At 45.8% G+C, this 25,770-nt stretch overlaps 1 protein-coding gene across 1 annotated transcript; it reads right to left on the bottom strand.

Moving 5' to 3' along the window:
• Nucleotides 1-836: 836 nt before the first annotated feature.
• PLPP6 (phospholipid phosphatase 6) lies at nt 837-24,413 on the bottom strand. Its single transcript, XM_081946597.1, has 3 exons — nt 24,330-24,413; nt 14,048-14,486; nt 837-5,737 (listed from the first exon to the last, which is right to left on the bottom strand). Exons 2-3 carry the CDS (start codon nt 14,463-14,465, stop codon nt 5,370-5,372), a joined length of 786 nt encoding a protein of 261 aa, XP_081802723.1. The 5' UTR covers nt 14,466-14,486; nt 24,330-24,413; the 3' UTR covers nt 837-5,369.
• Between the last annotated feature and the right edge of the window lie 1,357 nt (nt 24,414-25,770).

Genomic DNA, 25,770 nt, shown 5'->3' on the forward strand with positions numbered 1-25,770 from the left:
AATGATAATAAAGATTGTTAAAGGGGTGGCTGTTTTTTCTTTGAAAGTATATTTAAATCATGTATTCATATGCCTTACTTGCTCCCTTCTGTTGCTCACATGAGAACAAGGGAGGTCACTTTTGCAAAAGTTAAATAAAGCTCTTTTTATTGTTCATGGAGTCTCCTGGTGTTTTGCCTGAGAAGTTTAAATCTCACAACATGGATCTGCTCTCATTAAAAAAATGTTCTATTACCTTTGATCAGGGGTCTCAAACTTTTTGAACAGGGGGCCGATACACAATCCGTCAGACTGTTGGGGCCCAGACCAGCAGGATGGGCGTGGCTAGGTGCTCATGTGACTGGGTGGGTGTGGCTAGGTGGGCATGTACGTGGGTGGGCATGGCCAATTTAGCAGTCCATTTTGCGTTTGTCCTTTCTGTACTTGCTCAACCCAAGGAATCTATTTACTTAAGATTCCTCACAAAGGGGAAAAGAGCACAAACTTCCTTGCCACTTGCCTAACTTCATTACAACAGCAGCTTCATGCTCCTTAAAATAGGTCATTAAAAATAATAATAAAATAAACAGGAGTTCCTTCAAAATAACTCCTGATCTTGTTTCAGATGACCACACAATAAACCAGACTGAGAACTGCACCAATTAAGACTGCAACTAAAAACCCCAAGATGGGCATTGAGAGACATTGGAAACAGGCGGAAGGTGAGAATCAATACACACACACACACACACACACACACACACACACACACAGCCTCCTATGGTGAATTAAGGAGGGATAATGGTCCCTCAGACTGTTGGGGGCCAGACTATAATTTGAAAAAAAACATGAACAAATTTCTATGAACACTGCACATATCTTTATTTATAGTGCAAAAAACCATGAAATAATACAATATTTAAAATGAAGAACAATTTTAACCAACATAAATATACTACTAATTCAACGGGAAGTGTGGGCCTGCTTAATTGGGATTACAGGGCTCTTTAGTCTTTTAAGCCTGCAGGAAAATTCACAAACTGATTTGCTTTTTGCCACACTTGTACATGTGTATATATACACACATGAATATCTACCAAAATTATTCAGCAACCAATTTGGTGGATGCACTTTATATTTGGAAAGAATCAAAGCGTGAATTCTCCTTCAGGTGAATTCTCCTTCAGGCATTATACTGTGGTTGCATTTGAATTAGTGTTAGCCAACTTTGGCTGATTTTGAAAAAGCTAGGAGACATGGAGACACCCACCCACCCACTTTTAAAGTGCTATTTTAAAAGTAGCCCCTCCCCTACTCACCCACTGGCCCTGGATCACATGGTTGTGAAAAACATCTGAAAGGCTGTTTTTAAAGCAGTTTTAAAGCATTTTTAAAGACTTTTAAAGCACTACTTTACAAGCTGGCAGCTGCTTTTGATCCCACCACCCCATGCGCTGGATACTTTGCATTGGCGGGCTGTATCAGGTCCATGGGCCGTAGTTTGAGGATGTCTGCCTTAGATGTTAGAAACTCTCCATTTCTGATATCTGATTCATTTCAAAATTTCTATATGAAAACCACACATTTTAGCCTTAGTTGGATTTAAAGTATTTAACCAATGATTCTTGCCCTGTGTGGAATAAGAATCAAACAATGCTCCCTTTTCATAACTAATATTGAGCAAAACATTTTAAAAGAATCACATATCACCCTATTTCATCTCTTAATGAGAGGAATCCTAGCACTCCAATTGTTGAAAGAGCCTGAGATGGAAAGTTCTTTGCCTCCATCTGTCCAGCGGATGACTGTGGAACGACTGCTCGGATGGTTTAACTGACTCATCCAAGTCGTGGTACCATGAAACAAACTCTTTTTCTCCAGGAAGCTGCAGGAAGAGGGCAAAAGTTATATGTTGTCCAAATCTTCCTGAAAATTGAAACCTTATTTCCTAGATTTAGAAATAATCAAGTGATGAGTGAACAATTTTGAAGTTATTTTAAGCATTATAAAAGAGAAAGATCTAGAGAATTACCTAAGGACCATAAAATTGCCCATTATGTCATAAATCATTATTATAATTAAACCTGTAACTGTGCATATCAGAACAAGAGCTAATGTTAGAAAATCATAAAAAGCATCATCCATAAAAAGCATACTTTAGATTCAATGGGCGGGGCTGAAGTCGTGACAACACGATATGCGGTCTCAATGCTCTGAGATCACAATTGACACTTTTGCCACTGGGGGGGGTACAAACGGATCTAAACTGTCCTGTAGAGACAGTGAACAGGAAGAATATGTTTTGCTGAACTCGGGGATAACGCAAAATCCCTGAAAGAAGCAAGAGAAATTTCTTCAAGCTGGTGACAAAAAATCCAGCCAGGGTTGATGAAGTCGGGGCGGCCCCAAAACGGAAGGAATGGAAAGTGAAAGTGTTTCCAGCTGGTGAGGAATCTTCATTGTTTTAAAAGAGAGACTGCCTATAAAAACTTAAAAATTGATTTAAATTGAAGAATAGAAGAATCAAGCAGCAAAATTAATCTTGCAATGGTTCTGGACAGTGGTTATCCCATTTTTTAATATGCTATCTTCATGGATGAAACCTTTACAAGCTTTTTAAAATGGATGGATTAAGTCTTTTATCTTTTTTTTCTGTGACTCTCGGTGATTTATAAACCAAAGCTTTCCTCTTTCATTGCTTTGAGTATTATTATTATTTAATTCATTTAAAGACTGGACCTCTTTTTCTAATTTGAAATATAAAACAGATATAAAAAAAGAAATATTTTAAAAGTGCTACATGCCGGGAGGTTTTGTTGATTGGAGCTTGTGTATTCAAGCGGAACTTTTCCCTTTCTTCATGGTTTGTTTTGATGGCTCATTACAGAGAGATAGGGGTAAGCCAAATGTCCCTTTGAAGCGTGTTTTCAACCAGAGAAGAGGGGGGAAAATGGTTTCTGTGAATCCATGTTTTAACTTAAAAAAACCTTCCAAGCAAGAGCTCTTTGTTTAAGATGGCGGAGTGTCAGGAAAATGGAGAGATTGTAAGCCTGCAGACAATATCTTCAGAATTATTAAAATTAACAAATACGTATGAGAGGATTGAACAAAAACTGGAACTTTTGGAACAGTTAACAGAAAGACGTGATCGAAAATTTGATGATGTTCACCAAATGCAAAATGAGGGGATTAAAATTCAAAGAATTGAAGTGGAAAATGAATATAAAGCGATTAAACTTGCTGACATTTACGGTAATTGGTTTGTTTTTGAAAATGCAAAGACTGGAATACTGAAAGAGGAAATAAATGAAGAGGAAACCTATTTCAAAGGGCAAGACATAGAAGAAGAAGAAAAAAGTAAAGAATTTATGGACTATGATACTTTATTAACGAAAATATGGATAACACTGCTGACAACTAAAGACAAGTGGAATAAAGAAGCAGAAAGAGGACATCAAGATTACATGAGAGATCTTACAAGCAAGGAGTTGCTAGGACTAGTCCATACAAAGCTGATTAAGAAGAAGCTAAGAAGATTGATACCACAAATGGCAGAGGACATAAGATTGTTTTGTTATTGGAAAGATACAGGTTGATAGATGGAAGAGTATAATTTAAAACTACTAGCTAAACCTAGTGAAAGTTAGTGGTAATAGGTATAGTCAAATAAAAAATTGATAATGATAATACTGTATACAATGTGTAGTGTTATGATAAGCAATAATTGGATATGAATATTGAATGATACCTGAGATTATATATAAAGCTTAATAATAATAACAACAATAAAAAAGAGAACTAAATTAGACACAGTTAAGTTGATTATTAAGGGGAAAATGTTGTGACATAGAATATAGCTAAATAAAGAAAGGATAATAATAATAATCTATATATATGTATGGGTATAATATAAGAAAATTGAATGCAAATTGTAAACAGTGATTTGGAAAGGAGGATCAGAAAACTTTGTTATTAAATATTATGGATGTTTAGCTAGAATAGGATATAAGGATTTAATGTTAATGGAGGATTTTATAAATAAGTAAATGAAATGCCAGTATGTGGTTATGTATTAAATTTTACTATATTTCATGATGGACGTTTAAAAATTATAGTCAAATAAAAGTGGAGGTATGATGATGGTAATATGTATAAACATTTGAATTAAGATACTAGAGTTAATATGAATTATACTTGATGACGGTAGAAGAGATGCACAAAAACAATTTGTAACCAACTGATACACTTTCTACAGGATGTAAAGAAGGATGATTTTTATGTTTGTTTTGAAAATTAAAAATAAAAGGAGACAACTTCTGGTCCCGGAGGCGACGGACCTGTGCGTCCGCCGCTCGTCTCTTCGGTGGGCTCCTTTTAGGAGCACAGGGGGCCTTGGAGGGGCTCCCTGCTGTAGGGTGGCTCGTTGGGACCCCCTGGATCGGCGGCAGCCGCAGGGGGGTCTCCAACCTTGTCCCAGGAGCCGGGGAGCGTGGGGGGTGCATGGCGGTGTTTGCTGTCGCTGTGCGCCTTCGCCGAATGGAGCCTGGAAGGAAACAATTAATCAGATGCTACAGCTGAAGTGCGGTGAGGTGGGAAGTTTCCCTCAATCTCTTTTAAATCTATCTAATTGATGAGCCCTTCTAAATTGTGGATTCAATCCTTTGAAGTGTTAAGATTGGAGGGGGGGATTTTCCACCACCCCCTCAGAAAAGCGGCATTCGGAATATCTCTCCCTCTCGGAGGAGAGGGAGAGAGAGAGTTAAAAGCTAACTTTCACTTCCACTATGCAATGGGAGAATGACTTTTGCAACAACTGCAAGAGATGACTGCTGAGTTGATTCTTTTAAACTACTTTTTAGAAACTCTGGATATGTTGCTATCCCCTGTGAAGGCGGAGCCAAGATGGCCAACTTCCTCCTTCTTCTTTGCTTTTATGAATGAAGTTTCCCCTTTGAAAGGATTTCTGGCTTTATATTACCCTACGCCCCAGAGATCTCCTGGAGCCTCTCTTCTTATCTGGTCCCCTTGGATTTGGAACATTTGATTCTTATTTTTTGGCTTGGAGCTGTATAGGAAGTTAGAGAGGTGTAGCATAGGTGAGAAGATTCAACAATTAATAATCCGCCTAAATGGCATGCTCCAACCTACATTTATAGGTCCATTTTTAAAATACATTTTATGCATCAATGTCCTCAATACTGCATAAAATCGTGCAAGAGAGTCTGCTGCCTGGTAAGCCTTTATTTTTGTTAATTAAGCCTTCCAGAGCAAACTTTATGTTAGATCACACATATTGTGAAAATCTTGGCTGTATTCTTTTAATTTGATGATCAGATGAAGTATCACAAATGTTTACACTAAGACAAATATTCCTCTTCCCTCAAGAACCATCAATTCCACAAGGCAAAGAGGACAGGAGCATTTACAGGTGACAACCAGAAATATTCCACCAAATTATATTGCATGTAGCCCATGCTTAGCCCAAAGACCACATCTGTTACATTATGTCTACCAAGCATCACCCTAGAGATTCCCACTATGAAGGTCCAAAGTACAACCAGCACTCTCAGAGGGATTGCAAGTACAAGATGATGTAGTATAAATCTGCACACCATGGCGGCTCTGGTAGCATGGCCTGAAGGAAAGGAATATTTGTCCACAGAGACAGTGGCAAACATATCCATCTTGTTGTGGACTGGACGTCTTCGTTTCACCAGTCCTTTTACTGCTGCCACCAAAACTAGATCAAGAATCAGAGCTGTGAGATAAGGCAGAAAAACAACTTTCAGATATTTTAAAGAGAAACACTACAAATGACAAAGCTTCAAACCTAACAAATAACAATGTTGCCTGTGAATTCACTTTTCAGATGTAGAAATGTTCAAATTACATTATTTTAGGTTTTAGGGAAGTCTATTCAAATAATAATAATAATAATAATAATAATAATAATAATAATAATAATAATAATAATAATAATAATAATAATAATAATAATAATAATAATAATAATAATAATAATAAAAAAATTTGGATTTATTAGCCGCTCCCTTTCCGGGCAGGACTCGGGGCGGCGTACACCAAGACATATATAAACATACATATATACAAAGACATACATGCACGGAGGAGGTAATAGATTAAAACATTAAGACAAATTAAAACCATTAACAAATAAAAAATCCAATATACAATAAAAATTTAAAATTTAAAAAAGACAGTCAGGAGGAATATGAAAAGATTACGGTTGAGCCAGGCCGGATGATTGAAAGAGGTGGGTCTTCAACTGTACACGGAAGGAGCGGAGATCGGAAATAATCCTGATGTCACGGGGGAGGTCATTCCACAGGGCTGGGCCCATCACAGAGAAGGCTCTGCTCCTGGATGTCGCCCCCCGACACTGTTTGGCGGACGGCACCCGGAGAAGTCCCTCTCTGTGTGAGCGAATTGGTCGTAGGGATGTGTGGGGCAGGATGCGATCCTGCATGTAACTAGGTCCTCTGCCATGAAGCGCTTTAAAGATCATAATCAAAACCTTGAAACGCACTCGGTAGACCACAGGAAGCCAGTGCAGCTCGCGCAGGAGAGGTGTTACAGGGGAGTATCTAGACCTCCCCATAATCACCCGCGCGGCCGTGTTCTGGACCAACTGTAGTCTCCGAGTGCATCTCAAGGGAAGCCCCATGTAGAGAGCATTGCAGTAGTCCAGGCGAGACGTCACTAGCGCATGGGTGACTGTGCGTAGGGCATCCCGGTCCAATAAGGGGCGCAATTGGCGCATCAGGCGGACCTGATGGAACGCCCCCCTAGCCACGGCTGTTACATGGTCATCCATGGACAGCCGGGCATCTAGGAGAACGCCCAAATTGCGCACCTGTTCCATGGGGGCTAGTTGCACGCCCCCAATGGCCAGAGATGGAAGCACCTGGTTGAACTGGGGGGCCGGAAGCCACAGCCACTCCGTCTTGGAAGGGTTGAGTTTTAGTCGGTTGCCATCCATCCAGACCCGTACGGCCTCCAAACACCGGGACATCATTTCGACGGCCTCATTGGGGTGGTTCGGGGTGGAAATGTATAGCTGAGTATCATCAGCATACAGATGATATCCCACCCCAAAGCCACGGATGATCTCGCCCAGCGGTTTCATGTATGTGTTGAACAGGAGAGGCGAGAGCACCGATCCCTGTGGCACTCCACATGTGAGTGACCTCCGGGTCGAACTCTGCTCCCCTGCCAACACACGTTGCGTCCGGTCAGAGAGGTAGGAGCCAAACCACCGTAAAACGGTGCCCCTGACTCCCAGCCCCTCTAGCCGGTGCAACAGGATACCATGGTCGATGGTATCGAACGCCGCCGAGAGATCTAATAGGACCAGGATAGAGGAACAACCCCTATCTCTGGCCCTCCAGAGATCATCAACCAATGCGACCAAGGCCGTCTCCGTGCTGTGCCCGGGTCGGAAGCCGGACTGGCGCGGGTCTAGATAATCATTTTCCTCCAGGTGACGTGGGAACTGCTGTACCACCACATTCTCTACAACCTTCGCTAAGAAAGGAAGGTTGGAGACAGGACGATAATTGGCTAGGTCCGTTGGGTCCAGGGAAGGCTTCTTGAGCAGGGGCCTCACCACCGCCTCTTTCAAGGCGGCCGGTAGAGATCCCTCACCCAACGAGGCGTTCACTAGGCCCAGGAGCCAGTCGCGCGTAAACTCCCAGGATGCCAGTACAAGCCAGGAGGGACACGGGTCCAATAAACATGTGGTGGGTCGCAGACGTCCACGCAACCTGTCCAAATCCTCGATGGCAACCGAGTCAAACTCCTCCCAAAGCGGTCCCTCAAGACTCGCCACGGGCGTCTCTACTGGACCACTGAAAGGGGCCCATCCCATCCGGATTTGAGCGACTTTGTCCTGTAGATATTTCCCAAACTCCTCTGCTCTGCCCTGTAAAGGGGCTTCCCGCGGTCTCTCAAACAAGAGGGAGCGAGTCACCCGAAACAGGGCGGCAGGGCGGTTATCTGCGGACGCAATAAGAGCGGCACAATATTGACGTTTGGCCGCTCTTAGTGCCACAAGGTACGTCCTCAAATAGGCTCGTGCCTGTGCTCGGTCAAATTCGGAACGGGAGGATCTCCAACGACTCTCTAGGCGTCTCTTGTGGCGTTTCATCACCCTTAGTTCCTCAGTAAACCAAGGGGCCAGGGTGGTTCGTCGCCGCAGGAGAGGCCGCAAAGGCGCCACCCGGTCTAGGGCCCCGGTAGTCGCACTGTTCCATGCGTCTACCAGGTCCTCTACTCGAGGGCGGGTCAGATCCACAGGAGGTGGCCCAAGCTCCGTCTGGAACCTATCTGGTTCCATCATGCACTTGGGGCGGAACCATCTAATGCCTTCCGGTTCCGCCTCCTCGCGGTGGGGGGTAGCACCAGGGAAGTGAAGCCGGAGAAGTGAGTGATCCGACCATGACAGGGGAATAATAGCTAGATCCCCTATTCCCAGATCACTCGTCCATTGGCCAGAGACAAAGACAAGGTCCAGCGTGTGGCCTCCCTCGTGAGTAGGGCCCTGAATTAACTGGGTCAGGTCCATGGCTGTCATGGAAGCCATGAACTCCCGAACCCCCTCAGACGCTTCTCCCATCGACGGCAGATTAAAATCCCCCATCACTAACAGTTTGGGGGTCTCAACCGCCACAGATGAGATCAGCTCGAGGAGTTCAGGCAGGGCCGCTGACGTATAGCGAGGAGCCAGGTATACTATCAGCAGGCCCAACTGCCTCCCTGGGCCCCATCTCACGACAAGGGACTCACACCCGGATGTCTGTGGCACAGTGAACTCTCTCGGCTCTAAGTCTTCCCGGATAATCACTGCTACCCCACCGCCCCTTCCCTGGGCCCGAGGCTGGTGAAATGCTCGATAACCTGGCGGGCACATTTCCACGAGGGGTAAACCATCCTCGTGGCCCAACCAGGTCTCGGTTATTCCTGCGAGGTCCGGCACCCCCTCCAAAATTAGATCGTGGATGAGGGGGGCCTTATTGACAACGGACCTCGCGTTGCATAACATCAGTCTCAGGCCTTGGGTCTGTAGAACCTGACCACCTAGTCTGCAGGGGTTGGTACGAACGACCGGGAATGACCAAAAACCCCGGTCTCCCAACCGACTACGTGCTCTTGATCTGTCCTCGCACCTGCCCCTCCCCACGACCGTTGGTATCAAGGAGCCCTGCACAGGAATGCTATCTTCCCTCTCCTCCCCCACTCCGCTCCCTCCCCCCTCGACCACACCTAGGTGCCTGGCTCTCCTATCCCTCCTGACTTCCCCCCCCCACCCCTGGAACCCCTTACAACTTTTAAAAAACAATTAATTAAAAAACCCCTCAGTGTGCGCTTCCTCCACCTCCAAATAACAAGATTCAGTGTGACTTTTGCAGCAGCATTGTAGGCTTACAATCATAAAATAACTATGGATTTCCATACCTGAGAAATTACACTTCTCAATATTCTGACCCAGCAACTTTATGCATATCCACATCTAGGTCCACTTCACCACAATGCTCATTTGTCCAGGTACTTCTGGATTGTCATTATGTTTAAACAGAGAAAGTGCTGTACCTTATCAAAACCCAGACGCCTGTATAGTCCCTGCTAACTTAGTGGTTGGGCCAGTCAGCCACCATTTCCCACTCTAGCTATAACTGAAATACAATACAAGAATTTCTTTTAACAGGCAGCACTACAGGTAATCCTTGATTTACAACCACAATTTCTGCTGCTGAGACATTTGCTAAGTGAATTTTGCCCCATTTTACAATCTTTCTTGTCATAATTGTTAAGTGAACCGCTGCAGTTGTTCAGTAACACAGTTGTTAAGTGAATCTGACTTTCTCATTGACTTTGCTTGTCAGAGGGCTACAAAAGGTGATCACATGATCCTAGGACACTGCAAGTCATAAATATGAACCAGTTGCCAAGCATCAGAATTTTGATCAGGTGACATGAGGATGCTGCAACGGATATAAGTGTGAAAAATGGTCATAAGTCACTTTTCAGTGCCATTGTAACTTTATATAGTCACTAAATGAATTGCTGTAAGTGAGGACTACCTGTATTAATAGGCTGCTTCTTCCCATCTGTCTCCTATAGCCTTTTTCTAATGCTGGAATCAACTGCTACCACCACCAGCTCCTGATGTCATGGCAGTCTTGGAAAGCACAGTCTGTTGCTGTTGCTGCTAGTTAAATGGAAGTATCTTGGGCCATCATGCCTCTTCTCATTCAGCTCAATCATTTTGAGGGCAGCTGGCCAGGGAGCAAAGTAGACTGTTACCTAATTTAGGTAATCACCCTGCCTTCTACCCAGTTTTAGAGGACTATTTTGGTTCGAAACTGTACATTACACAGTTCAAAAGCTTGATATAGCCCATTATTGAAAATGTGCGAAAAGATTCTGAATGTCCTACAAAATACCAATAGTGCCATAATTTTGGTACCTGTTGAATTTGGAGTAACAAATGTACTGCAATCCATAGTTTAGGGAAACTCCTAATTCAGCTCCAATACTTTTCTAAATCTGTAATTAACCTTAGAGTCTTGATTATGATTATCCTTTTATGCTTTCCAAAGCCAATGAGTGAGTGACAATACACAACACTCTTTCAACAGTGTATGTAATTGCACTATTCTGAGGAAAAAAACAAAATGAATGAAGTAGATTGTGTATAATATGTACCAAGGAATTAGCCAAGAACATTAAAACTATTAATCAAATCAAACACTATATTTTGGAGAAATTGAAATAAGCAAACAAATCATGAAAAAAGGAGCAGATCCAAGAACCTTTTTCTACTGTCCTGCAGCAAACTCATCTTACAGCAAGATGGAAGCCTAAAGTTCTTTAGCACAATAAAAATGATTTTTCAATCTTTTTGTAATGAAAGAATTAATGAATGAATGTATATTTGAAACACATTCAATCTTTTAATGGCCTTTCAAAAGTTAAAAAGGTCAGTATAAAATAGCAAAGATTTATTAATGGCATACATTTCCACATTAGTTAAGGATGTCTTCAAGTGTGAAGAGGTGCTATTACTGTCTTTACTATATATTCTTGCCCTAGCATGTGCACACGGGTTAAGAAAAAACTTCAAAGTTCCAGGTTTTTTATACCATGGCCCAGAAGTAAACAAACTTATCACTAAGGACCTGAGGATTTAGAGGAGGTCAAGCAATTTAGTTCAATATCTGAAAATATATATCCAGGCAACTACATTGGTACCATGATGGAAGATCACAATTGAAAAACAACACAGGATTTGGAATAGGATCTGAGGAACTTAATATGTATCTTTGTAAAGTACTTGTTAGGGCCTATATATGCACCAAATAATAATTGTATTATTTGGGCAGAATGTGTTCACAGTGCAGCAGGAGCATACAATGGCCCTTTGGCAAAGAAGAATATTTGGAGGGCTGTGATAACTCTTTGAGCTTATCTTTGTGTATTACATATTCCATGTGTAACTTGCATATTATGACACAAAATACAATTTTAAGGTACTGAAATTACTTGACCTGCTCTATTGAATGATTATATGCGTTTTAGGGCATTTTGTAAACAGCAGTACTTTAGTTTTATTTTAATTAATTTCTAGGGCTTCTCGATTACAGAGTTCAGCCAAAGCAAACAATGCTGTTTTTAAACCAATTTGAATCTGGGAGAACAGTATTGTATCATGTGCATATGAAAGAATTTCCACTATTATGGAAACTATCTACAAAGAAAATCAAAGGATAGAAAGCTGAAAATATTATTCTTATCTCTATCCATTCTCTGTGATATTATTCACATCTTGGGCCAATCATCACAAGAGAAAGAAATAACAAATACTACATTTTTCGGAGTGTAAGACGCACCTTCCCCCCTCCCCCAAAGAGAGGGTGAAAATCTGGGTGCGTCTTATACTCCATATGTAGCCGCCTGGTTCATCTGGAGAAGGGGGAGGTGAAGTGGGCACTGCACAGGAGGTGTGACATAAGACAAGGTGGCTTGCTGCTCGGACTCCTGCTTTTCCAGACAATCCAGCTTCTGTTCCTGGCCCGGGAGATGGATCTGGCCAGGAGGAATACAAGCCCCATTTTTGCAATTGGGGAGGAAAAAGAGCGCTTCAGGTACCGGGTGTCAAGCCGGCCTTCCTCAGTAACCAAGAAAGAAACCACTTAACTCCATTTTGCAGAATGAAGAGTACTTTTACTGGTTATGAAAAGATAGTAGTTAAGCAAAGCAAGATCTGAGGCAAAAGCGTGCGAAATCATACATATCAATATGTGACCAACCCCCTCCCCCTGGCAACCCTCATCCCAGTGTCCAATCTGTAAATCCCTTAGGTGTCATGTGAGTTCCATCTTCAAGGAGTATCATCAGGTAGGTATGCGAACGGTTGGCCTTGACCGACACCAAGCGCTAATCTCCAGCATGCACAGTAAACGGTGAGACCAAAACTCCCACTTTACAATCTCTCCTGTACTAAAGCTTCCCCTCCCAAATACCACCCCCCTCCTGTTTCAATGGCAGCCGAAAGCAAATAGTGAAACCGCTTGCTGCCTGAAACGCTCATTTTCTTCTCCGATTGAAAAAATGGGGCTTGCATTCCTCCTGGCCTGATCCATCTCCCTGGCCAGGAGCAGAAGCTTACCGCCCTCTAACTGGGTTGTCTGGAGAAGGGGGAGGTTGAGCAGTGAGCCACCTTGCCTTACACCTCTCACATGGCTCCTGCTTCACCTGTCTCTTCTCAGATGGTTCCAGGCAACAAGATCACTGCGCTGCCACCTGAAAACACTGTTATTGAGCACTCTGCCTGTCAGGGGGAAAAAAACGCCTGATATCTGAGATCAATGGACCGTGGCTGATTCCCTTCCGCATATCTTTTGAGATATTGAGAAAAATAAAAGTCTTTAAGTATTCTAATTAATAAACAAACTTTAATACGAAAATAATAAAAGTAAATGAAACAGAAAATAACTAATGCTTATATTTTGATAATGAAAGCTACGTTTGCCAAGTTGGCTGCCGAACAAAGAAGAGAAGAATTTTGGAATGTGTAACGCGTGCGCAATAAATCACTTTCAGATAACATTTTGTTTTATGACCTGCGCAATAAAGCTTTCTTAGTTTAACTCTTGAATGTCAGTTTAGGCAGTTCAGGCCTAGCAAACTTTTTAACATCGTGACACTGCCGTCCAGAACCGCCCAAGAAAGGGCTGGTGAAGTGGGCACTGCAATCCTCCCGATCTGTCATGCAGTGCTTATTGCTACTGCTGCTACTGCACCCAGGTACCATATCTCTTTGCTGTATGACAGATCCGGAGAGACTGGGGGGAGGAGGTGGAGCAAGAGAAGAGGATCAATCTCCTCTGCATGAAGACTTTTATCAGGACCCTAGAGCTCCACTTTCTCTCCAGAAAAAGCTATTGGCATCATTGGGATTTTGGCTAGTGAAAGAAGCATGGGATGGAAACTTCGGAATGTGGCAGCTGCCAGGCTCCAGGAATACGGCACTCCTGTATTCCAAAGTTTCCTTTCCATCCCGTGCTTCTTTCACTAGCCAAAATCCCCCCCCCCCATCTTTCCGGATCTGTCTTGCAGCAAAGAGATACAGTAGCTGCGAGGAAGCATTAATCCAAATGGAAGGGATCACCACCCCTCTTCATCCAATGGGCTGTTCCCAGCCAAGCACAGCAGCAGCCATTCAGCAGCCCCCACGTCTTTCCCTCCTCACTGAAGAGAAGAAGTGAGCTGACTGCTGCTCCTTGGGCCAAGCAGGTCATTGTCACTGCCAGTCCAAGGGAAGGGAAAAAAATAAAGCATGGAGAGAGATGTTTAGTCCTGCCCTGCTGTGGGAGGGCATGCAGATGGTTTGGGATGCCTGCAGAGTGCTCCTGGGAGCCAGGGAGGGCAAAACGTTTTATTTACCTCTTCAAAATCTTGGTGCGGCTTATACTCCAGTGCATCTTATACTCTGAAAAATACGGCATAAGGAACAAAACATCCACTGGGTAAGGCAAAGAAGACTTACCAAAGAGTAGATTGAGCAGCACCTCACGACCTGCTGAGCTGCCACTTCTGTAGAGCCCATACAATGTACCAGTTAGCCAAGGAATTCCATGTCCTGACACCTCTATGACCATCATGAGAGGACGGACACTGCCCCATGGGGAATTCTCTCCAGCACATACACCAAGTAGTTTAGAGGCCCACAAATCAACAGCCAAAAGAGAATGCAGGGCAATACCCCAGAAAGAAGGGTTGAGCTTCATACAGTCCTCTTCAGGTAAAGCCTGTTGAGTGCCAGTACTAATAGGAGAGTCTTTATGATGAGACATATTTTCTGGGGATACTGGGCCTCTCTGATTTGACAATGACAAGAACTCTAACCTACTGCCATAAGCCCGTCTCTCACATATGCTCTTTGGACTGTTCCTAGGACTTGGCATGATGATGCTGATACAGCTTATCTGTGGAAGAAGAAGAAAAAGTTTGTTGCATCAAACCACGTTTCTATACCTAGAATCATACAGATGAAAGAGGCTATGTAGGCCATCAAGTCCAGCCATGTGCTCCATATAGGAATCCAAACTATGCATCCTCTTGAATTCATCCAAAGCCCACACACTGTAATTGTTGAACTGCTCTTACTACCCTGTTTCCCCGAAAATACAACAGGGTCTTATATTTTTTTGACCCACGAAATATGGCCTTGGGCTTATTAAAGGGGAGGGCTTATTATTTTTGGATTGCCAGGCGGCTGCTCCTTTGCGCCTGGGTTCCCAAAGAGCCGTGCACAGCCTCAGGGTTGAATGGCTGTGTTGCACTGTCACAGCAGCAACACAGCAGCCATGAGGTGATCAAGCTCGCAAGCAGCCGCCTGGCAACTCCCCTTTCCAGCCGGCTACAGCGCCGCTGACCGACCTAGCAGTACCCGGAAGGCACCAAGCAACGCGAGCACCTGTTCGTCGCCCTCCGCCTCCCGCGGCTCGGTGCCTTCGGAATGCCCCTAGGTGAGTAAATGGGGCTCTGCATGGCTGGAGAAGGGAATTGCACAGCAGCTTTTCTGCTCCCCCTCCGCTGCTGGCACCGCCTGCCGCCTGGTTTTTTTTTTCAAAGCACGAGGATGGATGCCGCTCTGGGAGTACGCTCTATAGTTGTGGGCTGTAGATCGTACAACCATAGAACGTACTCCCAGAGCGGCATCCGTCCTCTGTGCTTTGAAAAAAAAAACAGGTGGCGGGTGGCGCCAGCAGTGGAGGTGCCATTCGTGCGAGCGGGGAGCGGAAAAGCCACTGCGCAACCACCTTCTCCAGCCATGCAGAGCCCCATTCACTCACCTAGGGGCATTCCGAAGGCACCGAGCCATGGGAGGCAGAGGAGGAGAACAGGTGCTCGCGTTGCTTGGTGCCTTCCAGGTACTGCTAGGTCGGTCAGCGGCGCTGTACCTGGCTGGAAAGGGGGGTTGCCGGGTGGCTGCTCGCAAACTTGGTAACCTCATGGCTGCTGCATTGCTGCTGTGACAGCGCAACACAGCCATTCGACCCTGAGGCTGTGTCTGGCTCTTCGGGAGCCCGCTCACGAGCAGCTGCCCAGCAACCCCCGCTCTTCAGCTGGGCACAGCGCTGCTTATCGACCTAGCGGTACCCTGAAAGCACCAAGCAATGCGAGCGCCTTTGCGCCCACCTCGTTCCCATGGCTTGGCGCCTTCGGGATACCGCTAGGTAGGCGAGCGGTGCTCTGTCTGGCCGGAGGGGGGGGATTGTCCAGGGGGCTTATTTTGGGGGGAGGGCTTATATTTTTGCCCACGCGAAAAATGAGGCAAGGCTTTAGTTTCCGGACAGGTTGTATTTTTTGTGACATTCAGTGCAATTGGTATCAGCCTTCTTATAATTTAAATTCATTATTCTGTGATCTATAGAAATGAAAATTACATCCTTTCAACTATATGGATAGCTCCATTACAGGTGGTCCTCAATTAACTATCACTCATTCAGCAACCATTCAAATTTGCAAAGGAGCTGAACAAATAGTATCTAAGAATGGTCCTCAATGTTCTGGCCATTTCAGCACCTCCACAATCATGTGATCATGAAATGGCAGTTGGTCTTACCTGAATTGCTATTTTCGGGGCTGGGACAGGAGGCTCCAGTAGAGGTATTAACACGCCCAATTGCCCACGAGACTGGGATGAAGCTAAAGCCATGCCTCTGTGCTCCACCCTTGATTTCCAGTTCATCGAAGTGAGCTCCCCCAAGACCTGAAACCAAGGCACAAAGGAGAACTCCCTCCACCACAGCTAGACTAAGTAACCTAGGGCATGAACTGGAGCCTCCTGTCCCAGCCCCGAAAATAGCAGTTCAGGTAAGACCAACTGCCATTTTCCAGAGCGAGGAACAGGAGGCTCCAGTAGAGGGACTTACCAAAGCTAAGTCCCATGGGCGTGAAAACTACTGATCTGCAATGACGTGCTGTAGCACCCTACTCCCGAACGCCGCATCAGCCAATGCGAACGCATCCAACCTGTACTGCCGAATAAATGGCGATGGTGAGCCCCACGTTGCCGCTCTGCAAATGTCGCCTATCGGAGCCTGCAAGGCTCAAGCTGACGAAGTGGCAGCACTCCTTGTTGAATGTGCCGTAATACTGGCCAGCACAGGTAACTTCTGGGCCTCTTATGCAATAGGCAAGCGGATCCACTGACTAATGGTGGATGATGTAACCCTCTTACCTAGTGATGAAGATTGGAAGGATAGAAATAGCGCCTCTGACCTCTGGAAGGAGGCCGTCTGCTTCAAATATATATGCAGGGCCCGCCGAACATCCAACCGGTGCCACTGCTGTTCCCGTTCCCTAACCGGATCCGGACAGAAGTCCAGAAGTGCAACCTCCTGGGAACGATGGAACTCACCTTTGGCATAAAAAATGCATCTAACCTCAACACAACCCTGTTGCTGTGGAACACGCACAAATCCTCCCTGGAGGAAAGTGCACCCAACTCTGATACTCGTCTAGCCGATGTGATAAGCCACCAAAAACACAACCTTAAGAGTTAGGAGCTTTAGGCTAACTGTCCTCAACGGCTCAAAGGGTTCAGCCATGAGGGCCCGCAACACAGTATGGAGGTTCCATGTGGGAAACCTATGGACCACAGGAGGGCATAAGTTGGAGACCCTCCGAATAAACCTCTTAACATTGGGTAATTGGGTGTGGGAAACAGAACCTTCGCTTGGAAGAACAGTAGCCAGGGCAGCCAACTGCCTACGCACTGTGCCTAGGGAAAGCCCCCTATCTAACCCATCTTGGAGAAGTCCAGGACCTGTGGAACCGAGGCCCTTGTAGGCACCACCTGGGCAGACTGGCACCAGGTCACAAAGGAAACCCATGTGGAGTCATAGTTCCTTGTGGTGGATTTTCTGTGTGAAGAAAATCACGCATGCCGACAAGTGAACCACTCTCAGGTGCTCCTGCTCAATCTCCACACGACTAGTTACAGCCAGTGTGGCTTCGGGTGAAGTAATCTCCCCTGGTGCAACTCTATCTCCCTCTCTGTAATCCGCCAAGGAGGCCAGACCGACAGGGTCATAAGATCCACAAACCAGGCCCTCCGCAGCCAATATGGTGCCACCAGGATCAGCTCTGTCTGTTCCCGGACTAGCTTCTGAACAACCCCGGGAATGAGGGGGAGGGGAGGAAAAGTGTACAACAGCCCGTCTGGCCACCTCGTGTGAAGCGCGTTGACCCCCTCCATTCCCCGAGTTGGGAACCGAGAAAAGAATCAGAAAAGCTGTGCGTTGCTCGGAGTGGCGAAGAGGTCCACCACCGGTCACCCAAACCTCTGGCAGATGCTCTGAAACAGCTCCGGGGAGAGGCTCCACTCTCCGTTGTCCATTGTTTCTCAACTCAACCAGTTGGTTGATGGCTGTCGACCCCCGTGATGTGCTCCGCCCAGATCGACCGCAGGTGTCTATCCACCCAGTTGCCCAGTGACATCGCATCGGGTGTGCCGCCTTGCCGATTGATGTGGGCCTTGGCCGTCATGCTGCTGAGAACCAGAATGTGACGATCCTCGACGGAGACCCAAAGGTGTCGAAGCACCAGATGGATTGCCCAGAGCTCCAACTAGTTGATATTGTGTCAGAGCTCCAGCCATGACCACCGACCCTGCGCCAACTGAGACCCCAGGGTTGCCCCCCAGCCGAACAGGCTGGCGTCCGTGGTTAGGATGAGGCGTTCCTGGTCCCTGAAGTCGCACCCCTGGAGCAAGGCTGGGGACAGCCACCACTTGAGAGAGATCAGTACCTGAGGGGTGGCCTTGACCTTGGCCGTCGAGCTGCTGGTGTTGGCCTTCTGGAATGGCAGGAGTCGCCACTGCAAAGTCCTGGCGTGCAACCGTGCCCACGGCACTATCTCGATGCAGGATATGAGCTTCCCCAACAAGCTGGAGAGAAGGGCTATGGGAACATAATGGTCCCTGCGGACTTGCTTAACCATTTTAACCAAACTGGACCTGCGGTCTGGTGAGAGGAAAAACTTCCCTGAGCAGGAATCTATAACCACCCCAGATGGAGGATCCTAGTGGACGGGGAGAGAGAACTCTTCTCAAAGTTAACAGAAAAACCTAACCGTTATAGGTGACTATGGCCTGCATAAGGTTCGCCCTCGTCTGACTCGGGGATGTTCCCAGAACGAGAATGTCATCCAGGTAGCAATGCAGTCTAATGGGAAACGCCCTTAGGTACGCCGCCACTACCGCCAGCACCTTGGTGAAAACCCTGGGTGCGGACAACAACCCAAATGGCAGGGCCCTATATTGGTAATGGCGCCCCAGGTAGGAGAACCGGAGGAAGCACATATGATCCGGGAATACGGGGATATGGAGGTAAGCCTCCATAAGATCTATAGACGCCATGTAATCCCTCTCCCGAACCTCCGCCAAAATGGATTTAAGGGAGGCCATCTTGAATTTGCAATAAACCAAGTATTGGTTCAACAGCTTCAAGTCAAGGATAGCTCTCCAGCCCCCCGAAGACTTGGGCACAAGGAACATGTTCGAATAAAACCCCTGCCCCATCTCGTCCGATGGGACCGGTTCCACTGCAGCGATGTCAAGCAGATGTTTAATAGCCTGACACATCAACCTGCGTTTCTCTACAAGTTGGGTCAGGGGAAAAAAATGAAAGAAATTTGGGGGAAGGGACGTGAACTCTAAACGAAGACCATGGGTGACTGTGCTGATCACTCAGGCATCCGAGGAGATCTCTGCCCAGGCCTCGGAGAAGAGAGCCAGGTGCCCGACCTATTTGCCCCGGCGGTAAGGGCGACCACCTCCCCTTCGAAAGGGATGCTTACTCTGATGTTGGAAGCGAGACCTGTCCCTATTGTAACTGTGCTCGGGCTTTCTCTCTGACCTGGGGAAAGAGTACCTGCTCTGCTGAGCTTCCTGCTTCTGGGGTCGATATGAGGGCTTGTGGTAGAACGGAGTAGACTTTTGCTCCACCTTCTCCGACTTATTCTTGTCCTCCACGAGGAGCGGGTCAAGGGCGGCCCCAAAGAGGGAGCCCCCTGTGTAGTCGATCGATGCCAGTTGCCACTTTGACTTGTTATCCGCCTGCCACTTCCGGAGCCAAAAAAGAGGTAACGGATGACACCATACCCCTGGAAGCAAACTTCATGGCATTCAACATGGCATCAGCCGAGAACTGCGCCACAGCCACTAGCCTGTTTAGGTCCTGGTGCAGCCGCACATCTTCAGGGGGGGATGCGTTCCTGAATCTTCTCCATCCATAAGATAGCCATGCGGTTGAAGAATGAAGCCGATGCTGCTGCCTTAATGGCCCAGGCCACAGACTGGAACGTCTTCCTCAGCATCATCTCTGCTTTCCTGTCATCTGCTTTAAGGTTGTCAGCCACATCCTTGGCCACCAGAGAGGCAGGAGACACCAAAGCAACCACTGGTGGGTCCACAGCGGGAAGCTGTAAGGCCTGGGAAAAATTTGGCTCAATATTATAAAAACGTCTATCATTACTGCCAGGGTTTAGGAAAGCAGTGGGCTTCTCCCATTGTTTCTTCACCACTTCCAGGAAGAGGTGGGGAGCAGGGATCTCCTCCTTAACAGCCTCGGGCTCAGAGAAGACCGGGCCCCGAGGTTTCTTCACTGCAGCCCCCTCTGCAGCTCCATCCTTAGCCCCATCCTTCGCTCCTTCCTTACTCCCCTCCCCCTCTTTTACCTGTGCAGTAGCACGCGCCTTGCGCAGAAGAGATAGGAATAAATTTGGGGGGAAAGGCCAGTGAAAGCCAGAGGATCCGGCTTGTCATCCTCCTCATCCTCAGATAGGTCAGGGTCCCTTTGGGCCTTATCTCCTGCTAACGAGCCTTCACTAATCAGGGAAGAGGAGACGGGGTGGCTCACAGAAGTGGATGGAGGGCGTGCCTGGGAGGAGCTGGCTCTAGAGATTTTGCCTTGATCTAATGCTAAGGACCGAGTGGCCTGTTGCTGCAAACCAGCCGCAATTTCTGAGGAGATGGCCCTATCAATAAGATTCTGCAATCCTTTTGGGAGATTGTCCACATTCAAAGAGTCCCAACCAGAATTCTCTGGATCTTGAGCTACCCCAGCCTGGGGAGCCAGGATAGGCCTGGGGAAGGCCTGATCATCACCCATGGGCTCCATGTGGACACAGGAATCTTCCATGTCCATATCCTAGACTTCCAGGGAAAGAGGGGAAGAGGGGGAAACCTCCCCCAAAAATCTCCCCAGGGAATCCGGAGAGCCTGGGGGGTGGGGCTGAGGCTCACCCCCAGAGGAAATTTAGACCGGGGCGGGGGAGGCACTGAGCCTGCCCTTCAGGGCTCTCAATTTTTCAGCCCTGGAAAAGGTTTTTGAAATTGCATTATGCCTCCTTAGTTCATCCCTCTGTGTGGCACGAGAGGGGCGAGAGGCAGCAGCAGCCTTTTGAGCTCTGACAGAGGCAGTGGGACGCTGCCTGGAAGATGGGCCCTCCCCAGGGGAACATCTCCTCCGCCATCTTTGCCACGTGGCAGTACTCACCCTCCATGCGAAGCCTCTTCACTCCCTCTCTTCAGCTGCAACAGGCAAAGGAGAAATCAGGCAGGAACAATGCTGCTTTCTCTCCAACTAGGCAGCCCCTGCATCAATGCCGAGAAATGGCGTGCCTGGGGGCTGCTTCCGAGGCTTGCCTCGGCTCTGGATGCCTATGCATCTTTTCGCCGCTCTGCGGCACGCCCGCAGCCCCTAAAAGCCTCTTCGTGCACTTGCTAGCGCTCTGGGATCGCCATGGCTCGAATCCAGCTGCTGAAGACTTCAGCCAGCAAAGCGGAGCAACAGGAGGCCATGGGGCTGGAAATCCCGAGCCCGCAAGCCTCCTAATCGCCCAGGACCCGGGGACTGACGCCACGTGTTCAGCGGAGCTGGAATGACCGCCGCAGCAGCGACCAAACTCTTCAGTCCCCAGCAGTTTAATCTCTCTGGTGGCCAGTAATAGGAACCATGCACAGATACTTACTGGCAAGAGGAGGGAGCTTCTTTCCAGAGGCTGCAGGGGCAAGGAGGTACCAGTAGAGGATATTAATCAGGAGAAAAATTATTTATGTCTCGTTTTTTGGCTGGACTGAGATGAACTGGAAATCAAGGGTGAAGCCACAGAGGCGTGGCTTCAGCTTCATCGCAGTCTCGTGGCCAATTGGGCGTGTTAATACCTCTACTGGCGCCTCCTGTCCCTCGCTCTGGAAAATGGGTGCTCAGTCTAGTAGCCAGCCTGTTGCAGTGTACCACAGTCACATGACCACCAAAGTCAATTGGGAAACCAGCAGGAAGTCAGAAGCTGCAGTCATATGAGGTCCTTGTTTGATGACTTTCATGGTCTCTGCAATTGGGGACTGCTGGAAAAGTCATTGCTAAGCAGCATGGTCAAATGACTTCACACTTTATGATCACCTCACTTAGTGATGGAATTCGGGTCCGAATTACTATTATTTAGGAAGGACTACCTGTACATACACTTTTGTCACTTTCTCATGATCAAATACCAAACTCCTTTAATTTATCTACATAGGATATACTGCAGTTTCCAATCCCTACATCATTCTCACTGCCTTTTTCTGAACCTGCCTCTGAATCTTTCTTTAACGTATGTTACCCAAAACTGGATACAACACTTGAGATAAAATCTAACAAAGGCAAAAGAACTGCTTCCCCTGTTTTGATAATTATATTTCAATTGATGCAGCTCAAAATTGCATTTGTTTTGAAGCCACATTACACTGCTGCCTTATATTCATTTCATTACTGTTTTATTTCTGCCTTCTTCAGTATTACTCTATTTATTTCACCCAAATGTATGTCAACCACACATTTGATAGACATTTACACCATCTATTTATACAAGCCATTAACAAAAGAAAACCACTGAAGAGCATATTGATTTTTTCTCCATTTTATTCGAATTTATCTAAATATACTATTTTGTCATTGCATACATTCTTTGCTAATATCATGATTCTGGGCATTACCTTCTTGACATCACTCCAATAGTTACAGGCTGCCCATTTGTATTCCTATTTGTGACTTTTCTCTTTGTTTTATTTGTCCTTTTTTGTTTTTAGATGTTTACTAAGCTTTTTACATGGTCTATTTCTGCCGTCCTCCATTATTTTTCCCTAATGAAGTAGTTCACAATTATGCTTCAATATTCAAAATTTTCAGAAAATTTGAACTTGTTTGCCCATTAGATTTTTGTGCTATAGAATCCTACTTGCCATTGCTCTAAATATATTAAAATCTTCTATTTTAACAAGTCCTTAAAATGTGTTTGATAATTATATATATATTTTTTTCCCTTAAAATTAAAAATGCTAACATTATATTGGCCCAATGTTTCTGCTATTTCCACTTGCTTCGCAAAGTTGTTCCTAGATTACTATTGAGTCAAAGATAACTGATCCTCACATTTAAAGGAAAGTTATCAGCAAGACCAATCAGGTTTTATAACATCTTGCTTGACAGAATTTGTCATCCAACAGAAGTTGGGGTAATTAAGAGCTAGTTTGGTACAGTGGAGACTGCATGAAAGCCAGCTGGGTGACTTTGGGCCAGTCATTCAGCCCAACCCACTTCACTACCCTAAAGCAGCATATTGTTTCAAACTATGTGTAGTACCTGGTGACAGCTCAGAAAGAGATGACAGGCAAGGGGGGAAGATGCTGATTCATATTTTTAGGGGATGATATATTTAGGCTCTCACTGTGTGCGTCTATTTAAATTGCCACATGGTTCAGACTAGTGTTTATTAGTAATGAAGAAAGTTAGCACCCACCCCTCTCCTAAAAGAATGAAATATTTTAGGAAATATTAAAAAGGCAGAATATTATATTTCTCTGGATGAGAACAGGAGAAACATGTTTTAAAGACAAAGCTGCTCCCCTTCAACTCCAGGGTGATGGGATTAAGACATGATCCTCAGGACATAATAGGATTAGCTCTCTACCCATCTCACCACATGGCACCTGGGGAGATTACATCATCCAGCAAGATTTGACCAAGCTTGGGACTCAAGATAACCTAGTTACCCCTGCCTGACCCCATGGGGGTCCAACAACTAATCAGAATACATTTCTTTCACAGGAACAGGAAGCTCCAAGGCTCTCTCTCTCATGTGCTCATTTTGCCCAGGACCCCAAAAACCCACGTGGTCCTGTTCACATTAAACCATCCTTCCAAGCAGTCTCAATGTTTCCAGTGTCTTTTCCCCCACTTGGAATTGAACCCAGATAGCCATTTCTTCCAACAATAATAAATATGCATCACTACACAATCACACGTACACCCGCTTTTTGCATGTTTGAATTGATCCCTAAATTCATTACATGATACTATGAAAACATTTTTGCTAATTATTAATTTCAACAATATTAAATGCCAATTACTAACGTAAAGATGTTTATTTAACAGCTTAATTACAATTAATGCATATTATAGAAACAGCTCGACCTCTAGGAAACAGAGAACTGGGGAGTGTTCGAGTATGGTCGATTTAGGGTTAGCACTACGCACATCCCATGAATAACAAGGGGGAAGAAAGCATCGGATCGCATTTCCCAGCGGCTCCTTTTCTCGCCCGACCAAGGTCTGCAGGGGCCGCACTTCTCTCGTGTCTCAGCTGTCGCCTTGTAGGAACCCGCCACGCAATACCTTCCAAACCCACCGCCCAGCGAAGGCGCCGCCGCCGCCATGTGACTGCTGCCAACGCCCGCCCATTATCGGCCCCCTCCAGCCGTTTTTGCCCCACATTACCGAGCGGCCTTTAACTCGGCGCAGTCGCCTCTTCTTCCACTTGTGCACCAGAACAAGCCACGCCCGGACGGGGTGGTGGGATGACGGAATAGGACGCGTAGGAGACGTGAGAAGGCATGCACACCCAACTACTTCCTTGTGCTGTGGGTGTTTTTAAGTGTTTGATCATTTGATTTTGGCTTTCTTCGAAAGCGGCGGATATGCGAAGATTTCAAAAACAGAATTTACGGGCACTGTAATCCACAGTAAAAAAAATGCTGTACGTTTTAAAATCAACACTGGCTCCCTTGGCTAAGAAACGAAGATGAGCATCGTCCCCTGAAGCACGACAGACTGGACAGGGAAACCTTTACCTATACACAGTGCGCGCATCATTGTACCGATAGAAGAGAATATTGATAGCTATGATTGAACACGTATAATCACTGTGTTCACAGTGATACCTGCGTTGCCCTGTGCTGACAGGAAATATTTTCTTTAAGGGTTTTGAAGAAAATACTTAGAAATTATAATGTTTTGAATTCACTTATACATCACCTTCCCCCTCCCCCCAAAAACCCATCACAGGATAGGGCAGCCATGTTTTTGCGATAGCCCAAAATCTGAAAGTATTTGGTAACATCAGTATCTGTTTTACCTATTTTATAAGCCATGGACTTTGATATACAGCTGATAGATAGAATTAAAGAAAACATTTTAAAAAATAAAATTGGTTTTCAAAGGTCTAGAAGACCTCCCACGCTTTCTTACAGCCCTGCAATTCTGTGATTATGCATAGCTTGACTGGTTTTGAACTGGTGCAGAACCAAGTATGGATCTTTGAGTCTAATCCAAAATCCATTAGTACCGGTAATTGTTGTTGTTAAAATGGAGATTGTTTCTTTTTCTAAAAAAAAACATGTTTTATTTGCAGTTTTCTTTTCACACCATACATAGTTTGTGGACAGTGTATTGACTGGGTCAAATCTTTTTTAAACAATGATAACAATAATAATACAAATAGGTATGTGTAATCCTAATCTTCCAACTTCAACAATACTATTCTCTCTTTATAATTCGTTATCATTTTCCCCATTAATTCATTTAAACATTATCCCCTACTAAATTACTAGGGACGTAATAGCTCTGAGGCTAAGATGCTGAGCTTGTCGATCAGAAAGGTCAGCAGTTCAGCGCTACAAATCCCTAGCGCTGCATAATGGAGTGAGCTCCCATTACTTGTCCCAGCTTCTGCCAACCTAGCAGTTATGCAAGTAGAAAAATAGGGACCACCTGTGGTGAGAAGGTAAAAGTGTTCCGTGCGCCTTTGACATTTAATCATGCTGGCCACATGACCACGGAGACGTTTTAAGACAGCACTGGCTCTTCAGCTTTGTAATGGAGATGAGCATTGCCCCCTAGAGTCAGGAATGACTAGCACATATGTGCAAGGGGAATCTTT

Source organism: Natrix helvetica (genome assembly GCF_964273705.1).
Source record: "Natrix helvetica genome assembly, chromosome: 3".
Taxonomy (NCBI): domain Eukaryota; kingdom Metazoa; phylum Chordata; class Lepidosauria; order Squamata; family Natricidae; genus Natrix; species Natrix helvetica.